Source organism: Cebus imitator, unplaced genomic scaffold (genome assembly GCF_001604975.1).
Source record: "Cebus imitator isolate Cc_AM_T3 unplaced genomic scaffold, Cebus_imitator-1.0 Scaffold199, whole genome shotgun sequence".
NCBI lineage: Eukaryota > Metazoa > Chordata > Mammalia > Primates > Cebidae > Cebus > Cebus imitator.
Window position 1 is genome coordinate 4959868 of NW_016107514.1, and position 9231 is coordinate 4969098.

At 45.9% G+C, this 9231-nt stretch overlaps 1 protein-coding gene across 1 annotated transcript; it reads left to right on the forward strand.

Annotated features, from left to right (window-relative positions):
• The first annotated feature begins 2880 nt into the window (after nt 1-2880).
• On the forward strand, nt 2881-5563 carry GPR88 (G protein-coupled receptor 88). The gene is made up of 2 exons (XM_017547628.2): nt 2881-3299; nt 3673-5563. Exon 2 carries the CDS (start codon nt 3746-3748, stop codon nt 4898-4900), a length of 1155 nt encoding a protein of 384 aa, XP_017403117.1. The 5' UTR covers nt 2881-3299; nt 3673-3745; the 3' UTR covers nt 4901-5563.
• Nucleotides 5564-9231: the final 3668 nt, after the last annotated feature.

The following is a 9231-nucleotide window of genomic DNA, read 5'->3' on the forward strand; positions in this document are numbered from 1 at the left end:
ATTTGTGGGTGACCCATAGGCGAGAGTGGAAGGCATGGAATCCGATGAGATCAATGAGGGAGACAGAGTTAGGGTGAGAAGAGAACCAAGAAGAGAAGCCAGGACCACCAAATTAAGGGAACCATGATGCTGGGAGCCAGAGAATGAGTCTGGAAGGGAGCAGACAGAAAAACAGAAGCAACGGGCAACCTGGAGGGAAACAGCACTGAGGAGGAGTGTGTTCTTCACAGTCAAAGTAAAGAGGGCAAGGATTGAGGAGTCACAATCTGCTACTGAGAGCCTACTGTTGACCTTGGCCAAAGTTGTTTCTGTGGAGCGGGGAGAGCTAAGGGCAGTGTGCATGAGCATTCAATGGGACAATTGGAAGTAGAAGCAGAAAATGAGCACTTCCATCAGGAAGGGGAAGTGAGCTGTGTGTAGGCACAATGAGAAGAAGGTGAAGTTCCAGGGGAGTTTTATAAGGTTGTGGCGAAATCGATTCTTGTAAGTCCAAAGGGGAGCAACCACTGGAGAGTAGAGAGACTGACAAGAGACAGCAGGGAGCCGATGACTGATGGGGCAAGTTCCTGCTGAAGGTGAGAGGAAAGAGATGCTCATAAAAGTCACTTGCTGTTTCACCATGGAAAAAAAATAAATGAAATAATTTACACTGCCATTCACTTATTAATTCAATAAGTATTGATTAAGTATCTACCGTGTCCCAGGCACTGACCTGGTGCTGGAAATAAGATAGAAAAAATTCCCACCTTGTATTATGTAAGTTCAGTAACTTAAAACAGAAGCAAAACCAAATCTAGAAACAAACAAAAATTTGGCTCCTGTCAGGCCAGCACTAAAGGAGGTCTTGGAGGAAGTGTGTGTGATTGCTGGGCACTGGAGTCCCTCAGCAGAATACCCTCCTACCATATTCTATCACAGAGTCCTTTAGGACTATGTTAATGTGAGAGGGAAAAAAAAACTTTATTTCAATGACAAGTTTTAAGTATGAATGATTAGGACAGTCTCCTGCAGACTTGCTGTGCTTAATGCACTCAAAGCCTCAGTAAAGACAAATGACAATAAGCAAAAAGAGATGACACGTGCTTATTTACATCAGTAAACTTGATATTGAAACCTTCAACCCTCTGAATAGCAAGTCACTGGTTCTTTTCTTTCACCTCTCCCGCCCCTGCCCTCACCAGTTTCATTCAGATACAGCCTAGCTGGACCAAATCCATCAAATCGTCCTCATCCTTAATCCTCATCAGAGTTCTTAAAGTCATTAACCATCAATATTGATTTTGAAATAGAAAGAGAAAAGCAGAGAAGGTGTGTTTTGACCTTTCTCCTGAAACACTGCCCTCAGGGACCTACTGGGAAAGACTCCTGGACATATGACCCAGAACTATAATACATGTTAGAAGAGGTATATGCCATGTAGCTAGAAAGGAGAAATGCTAAATTCATGAAAAGGGATTCACAGAAAGGTTTAACAGAAAGGGCCTTTGAAGTAATTGACTGGGGACTTACTTGACAAGATGAAAATAATCCATCACAGGGCTACCTGATGGATGTTTGGCTTAGTATCCAAGTGCCCTGCAACCCCACCTAACATTTTTTTCCACTATGCCATGTTACCATATTCCCATATTGAGTTATACATGACTTTTCCAGTGAAGAATTGAGAGAATGACTTTTCTGAAAACCTTCCCACATGGAATGGATAAATGAGCATGTGCACCAAAGAAGATGCCAATATCAGAGAGCCAATCTCTAATACTGTCTATAAGATAAAAAGTTCTGAAGTGAAAAGTCATCTTTGTTCACTCTGTGGATTGTTCAGGTTCCTTGCTTTCCCCTGACCCTCATTCTTAAGACTGACCATTTTTTGGAGCAATTTTAGATTCATGGCAAGTTGGAGTGAAAGATACAGAGATTTCTCATGTACCCCCTGCCCCACGCATACATGGCCTCTTCCATTATCAAAATCCCCCACCAGAATGGTTTGTCTGTTACAATTGTTGAATGTACACTGACACATCATTCCCCAAAGTCTGTAGCTTATACTGGTGTTTCACATTCTACCACTTTGGACAAATTTATAAGGACACAGATCCACCATTATGGTATCATGTAGAGAGTTCCACTGTCTAAGAATCTTCTGTGATCATTTATTCATTCCTCCTTTCTCCCTAACCCTGGCAACCATTGGTCTTTTTAACTGTTTCCATAGTTTTGCCTTCTCATGCATGCCACAGTTGGTAGCATATGGTATGTAGCCCATTTTTCTGCTGGACTTAGTGATACACACTTAGTTCCTTCATGTGCTTTCATGGCTGGATAGCTCGTCTCTTTTTAGCATTGAATACTATTCCATTGTCTAGATGTACCACTGACATCCACTTTAAACCTTCTGCCCATTTCATTTTTACCCTCTAACCATTTCATTACTAAAAAACAAAACAAACTCTGGAAAGGAGTTTGTTGATGAGAAAACACTGAAATTATGATTTAAATTGAGGAATGGAGATTTTCTGTGGATAATTATCTATGTTCCACTTTACCAAAGAAAAAACGAATTTCAAGTAGTACATAAAGCAATTCTCCTTAAAAAATGTGGGAATAAAGAGATCAGTCCTGGGTACTGGGAATATATGTATCTCTCAGAAAAATCTTGCCAGAAAATGCATCAGACTGAGATGAAATATTCTGGGGTATATTAAATTTTATTCTAATATTGAAGGGAGAAATAAAGGAAGGAAAGAAAAATGAAGCACGATGAAAAATAAGGTGATTGAGAGAGAGGAAAGACAGAGAAACTTGTTAACTACAGGACTTTCTGAGCAAGATATTTTTCTTCCTTACAAGTTAGAAGCTATTGAATAATTCATGCCAAGCGTGGAAAGGCTGTCTTTTCCCTGGGTGATGTATAACTAAGCAGGAGAGAGCTTCGAGTGGGTTCACCACATCAGCCACCACTCTTGCTTCTGAGCACAGGGTGCTCTCCTCTTGAGCTCAGCTTCTGCTTTTGCAGCCAAGCATTCTTGCTGCTGCTGCCTGCCTGCCCACCCGCCTGGGCTTGCAGCCCGCCACTTTACTTTCCAGCCCTGATACCAGCTGAGAAGTCTCCCTGCAGCTGCTAGTGCCTGCCTAGGATCATGTGTGTGGATGCTGCTTGGGAGAAGCGGACACTTGCTCCTGGCACTGATCCCAGCTGAGTTTCTCCTGTTGATTTCTGGACCACTGATGCTGTTACTGAGGAAGTATTTTCTGGCATCCCTCCGTGTGCGACACCGGCTAAGGACCAGCCCAAACGCAAGGTACCCTTCAACCCTTTCCCATGGCATTTTCCCCCCAGCTGGGATATCTCCTTTCTCCTGGAACTAGGGGCTCCAGCTGGCAATATTCGCCCCGCTGTGTGTGTGTTTGTGTTTGTGTGTGTGTGTGTGTGTGTTGGGGGAGAAGAGACTGTTTTGGGTATTGCTCTGTCCTAGGGCTTCCCAGATGCCTGCTGAATGTAATGCAAAGTGGCCTTTCCCCTGGATCTGGAGACATTTCCGAGGCAGGCACCTGTCATCTACCACCCCCGTCCTCCACGAGCTCCCTTTCTCCCCCTCCCCCAGCCCATTATTCAGCTTCAGCCTTTTGTGTCGGTGGCAGAGGGCTGAAGGGATGTCTTTGCCCTTCTGACAGGCAGGAAAGTGTCAGGATGGACCGCGCTGCCAGGAGCCGACGCTAGCGAGGGAGGTGTGAAGAGTTGGCCAGAATGACCAACTCCTCCTCCACATCCACCTCCTCCACCACCGGGGGCTCGCTGCTGCTGCTCTGCGAGGAAGAGGAGTCGTGGGCGGGCCGGCGCATCCCGGTGTCCCTCCTGTATTCCGGTCTGGCCATCGGGGGCACGCTGGCCAACGGCATGGTCATCTATCTCGTGTCGTCCTTCCGAAAGCTGCAGACCACCAGCAACGCCTTCATCGTGAACGGCTGCGCCGCCGACCTCAGCGTCTGCGCCCTCTGGATGCCGCAGGAGGCGGTGCTCGGGCTCCTGCCCGCGGGCTCTGCGGAGCCCCCCGCGGACTGGGACGGCGCCGGGGGCAGCTACCGCTTGCTGCGGGGCGGGCTGCTGGGCCTCGGACTCACGGTGTCTCTCCTGTCCCACTGCCTCGTGGCCCTGAACCGCTACCTGCTCATCACCCGGACGCCCGCCACCTACCAGGCGCTGTACCAGAGGCGCCACACGGCGGGCATGCTGGCGCTGTCCTGGGCGCTCGCCCTGGGCCTCGTGCTGCTGCTCCCACCCTGGGCGCCGCGGCCCGGCGCCGCGCCCCCGCGCGTGCACTACCCGGCGCTGCTGGCCGCTGCGGCGCTGCTGGCGCAGACGGCGCTGCTGCTGCACTGCTACCTGGGCATCGTGCGCCGCGTGCGCGTCAGCGTCAAGCGGGTCAGCGTGCTCAACTTCCACCTGCTGCACCAGCTGCCTGGCTGCGCCGCCGCCGCCGCCGCCTTCCCGGGCGCCCCGCACGCGCAGGGCCCCGGCGGCGCCGCGCACCCGGCGCAGGCCCAGCCCCTGCCGCCCGCGCTGCACCCGCGGCGGGCGCAGCGGCGTCTCAGCGGCCTGTCGGTGCTGCTGCTCTGCTGCGTCTTCCTGCTGGCCACGCAGCCGCTGGTGTGGGTGAGCCTGGCCAGCGGCTTCTCGCTGCCGGTGCCCTGGGGCGTGCAGGCGGCCAGCTGGCTTCTGTGCTGCGCCCTGTCCGCGCTCAACCCGCTGCTCTACACGTGGAGGAACGAGGAGTTCCGCCGCTCAGTGCGCTCAGTCCTGCCGGGCGTCGGCGACGCAGCGGCCGCCGCCGTTGCCGCCACGGCCGTGCCCGCAGTGTCCCAGGCGCAACTGGGCACCCGCGCCGCTGGCCAGCACTGGTAACCCAGCCGGGGCCCGAGGGAAGCGGAGATCCCCGGCTTCCAACGTCCTGGGTCACCGTCCCCTCCTTCCCTCCTAAGGCATCCCCTGCCTGAACTAAGACTCCCGCCGCGAAGCCCAATAAACCCGGGGAAAATGTGGCCTTCGACCCCAGCGGGCTACCTGAACCCAGGCCTCTCCCTAAGTGGGGCGGCCGAAGTCATTTTGGACGGCCACCTTATTTTTACCCTTTGTTTCTGTGTTTTAGAGAAATCCTAACGTCAAAACACCAGGGACTTCAAGAACTTGTAAACTGGCGTTTTAAAATAACCGGTTAATTTATTTCGACACTGTTTGTTTTTGAAAAAGAGCTTTCATAATGTATAACCCTTGCCACTTTCATCGTCTTATTTATGAAGCGCCTTGAGTGTGCATGAGCCAAAGGAAATAATACTGAAGGAAATCAATATGTAGAAAGTATTTTAGAAAGTAACCTGTCTTTGATGATGCTTCCCTTACCATTTAGTTTTTGTGTATTAACCTGGAACAGTGAAGCCCTAGGTGTGCCCACCAGTGTGAGTTGCCATTAAGACCTCAAGCCCTTTATTCTTAAAAGGGTTTTTTATTAAGTCTTTCTCGAATGAGGTAGAATCTTAGCCAGTAAGAAAACAAATTATTTTATGTTCCTTTTTTTTTTTTTTTTTTTGTACTTTTTTTTTTTTTTTTTCTTTTTTTCTTTTCTTTTTTTTTTTTTTTTTTTTTTTTTTTTTTTTTTTTTTTTTTTTTTTTTTTTTGTACTCCTAAGACTGAAAATTGACGTCGAGCGTTAAAGTGAACATTTTCCAGTTTGATAATTGATGGTCTGAGCCAGCACTGGAATTTGGAAAACAAATAAGGTGATTATCTATTTTAGGTACCGTTTCACAGTTTCTATAGCATGTACACTTGTTGCTACCCTCATTTTGTAACCAATTTATTTGCCTTATGAATGTGATTGCAGCTTTGAACATTCTGTACTATAATGGTTGCTAAGGAGAATAAGTTCTTCTGTTTTCTCTTTAACATTTAAAATATCTAAATGCACATGATATAATTAAACACGAATAATACCATGACTGCATAGCTAATATTAGCTGCTATTGCATGCTCCTAGATGCTAGAACTTATTGGGCATGTGGTATACTAAAGCAATACCCGTTAGACAAGGACATTTTACTTCTTCCAGACACCAGAAGAAATGGCCTTCAATTATTTGAAGAGACACAGAGACACCTCTGGCTACCTAGAATTCTTCCTGTCTTGACCCAATTTATGAGAAAGCTCCCAGTTGGGACTTTATCTCACAAATGGAATCACAGTCAAGATGGATCGATAATATGTTTTGGCTCAGCAAAGCCAGCTGTGCTCTTTTAGGGTTTAAACAAGCCACATGTTAGAAAGCAACACTGTTTTTATGTAGTTCATATATATTACCATGACATTTAACATTAATATTGTATATGTTGAAGGAGGTGTAACTCAGTCATATGTGGTGAACAGTTCAAAATGGAAATGTGTTCTCAAATGTGTTATTTGAGAGTTGTCATTTTCATTTTCGGTTTACTAAATTTACTTAGACATATTCGAAATGCAAAATTGTGTAAAATCACCTTATCAAATTAAAATGGGAAAAAGTAATTTTAATAATCACATATCAGCATTCTGACTACTCACCACACCAAATCTGGGCCCAAATAGCCTCAGTTAACTGCATAATTCAGGAATGAAACCAGCTTGCTTTGTTGCATTCCTGGGCGATTTAAGCCAGGACGTTAGGAACACTCGTGCATTTGAATAATTATGGAAGTTGGGATGTGTTAAGGAAAACAAAACAAATATGTTCATCACCAATAATCAGCTGTCATTTTATTAAATCTATCCCTTTTGTGCATGCGCCATTTCTCTCCTACTAAGGTTTCATCTGTTCACATTTTCCTTGATTCAAATATTAAAGTTCAGACAACTATTCTGAGTTTTTTTCTTCTGTCTCTGGTTTTCTTGCATACCTCCTTGAGAACATTATAACAGAGGATATGGTATTCCAAAGCACTAGTGATGAAAGTAACTTCTTTTTAGTTTTATTTATCTAGTTTTTAATTTCTAAAATTATTTCTACTTTATATAGTTGAATGAGGCCCACATACCAGCATTAAAGAGAAACAGGTAAAATTTCCTTTCTGTAAGTGTTGGGGAATAGATTACAACAACAACAGAGAGCTGAGAATTTTCCTTTTGGGGCAAGGCTGGAGGGGGGATGCTTTTCTAAGCCTCTGTCAAAAAGATGTTCTTTTAATCAGAACTTCATCTCTGTTTCTCACTGTAGATGGCTGCAAATGACTTCCCCCGCTATTCCTATAGACATCTGCCACACATATGAAGTCAGCTATCCAAGTGTATACCTGGTATCTTTCAATGTTTCTGGCTAGCACTGAGAGTCATCCTATGCTGGCTCCATGACATATGGGAGACCTATTTTAGATTAATTTACTGGTAATTAACTCCCCAGGACTGATTCACTTTTAACTTCAAGGTAGTAATGATGTGTCTAAAAATGCCTTACCAGGATACTAGCTGTGAGTGTTGGAGTTATTGCCTTTACAAATTAACAGAGATCATGTTTTTATTTAAATGAAACCACATATTATCCACTCAGGAATAAAAAATCCTAATTGTGGTCATGGGCTGTCCTATTTTGCCTTTTCTACTTTTTTTTTTACCCTTAGATATATGCCTATTAAGGCATATAGCACCTGCCTCTATTTCCCTTGCATTTTAAATGGCTAAATTCTAGGACGTAAGAGATATTACCCCTAGCACTTCCCTTTTTCCAAAAATGTAGCATGTGAATAAACAAGAATTCTGTTTTTCACAAAAGCATCCACAGGTTATCTTTGTTTTAAACAGGACAGGGAGATTTCCAAGGTCAGACAAGTTTTCCTGTGTCTCACAAGTAGAGGGAAAGATTTCTTCAGTCGGTGTATTTTTTTTTTTTTTTTTTCAGTTGGAGAATAGAGTGGAGCTGAGGAAGGGTAAAGGGGCTTATTTTAATCCTTAGATAGAGAAAGTCCTTGAAAAGATCTGCTTATCAATGTAATGTCAGTTTGCTTTAAACTCATGGGGTAGTGCAACGTTGTTCTTCTGATAATAACCACATTGGTCAACTTCACTGTCTCAAGAGTGACCTTTATTCTGTCTCCTGGCCTTCAGACAATGTTCATCTGGCTCTTTGGTAGTCCCAGGAGCTGACTCGACAAAGGACATCAGTGGCATAAGTTCAAGATTATTGAGACAAATTGTAGATATCTGTTACTTTTGGGGCCTGTCCTAAAAGTTTGTGGGTTGCTGGGAAAGAGTGGAGCTCCAGATGGAGTTCTCAGTCTGCTGGAACAAGGCAGGGACTCTTTCTTCCCCACTCCCTTACAACAACTCGAGGGTCCTCATGCATATTTGTATGACTTAGCCCACAATTCCAAGTTCTGCCTATATCCTTCCCTCAGCCAGCCACCTTGGCCACTTCTGGGACCTAATGGTGCACAAGCAGGGCCAGAGCATGCCCTGGGAGTGGCTTCGAGTCATTTGGGCATGGAATTCCTGGGTTCTAAGTACTAGCTTCTGCTGAGCGAGGCACAGGCTCTGAGTGGGTGCATTTCATTGGGACTCCTTTCCCTTTGGGAAGGGTAGCCAGAAAAGGACAGAAGCAAAGCTTTAAGGCCTGAGACCCAGGCTGGGTTCCCACATTCTCTCAGGGCAATACTGATTTCAATACATAGGCCCTCTGCAGCATCCTTTCCTAGCCCCTCCCATCTTCATGAACTCCTTAAACAGGTGCCACACACACAGTTTGCCCAGATACTTAATTGCCAGGTCTGTCCCACAGACCCTGGCCCAGTGATGGATGAAAGGAGTACTCAGACACAGGTATGCAGTCTAAGAGCAGCTAGGGGACTGCTGAAGAGTACGCAGCAGTCCTGATAAGCTGGAGCTGCTTGTTTTTATTTAGTACAGATGTAATGCCAAGAACCTGGAGCAAACACACCAGCAGGTAATTAACATTATTGTTCCCCCTTACAGGGAGCAGTCACACACAAGGATGGTCCAAGGTCGGTTTCTGGACAACATGGGTAAACCTACTCCTTGCCCTCTGCCTCAAGGTAAGAGAACAGCTGCCTTCAGCTTATTCTCCCCGCCGAAGCTTTGCAGAGCCGTCTGACCTTTCAGAAGGACTGCTTCTTTCTCTATAGCTTCTCCCACCACTCTGGCCAATCCCCTACATTTAATCATATCCTGCCTAATGCAACAGGTGAGGAGGATGGTGA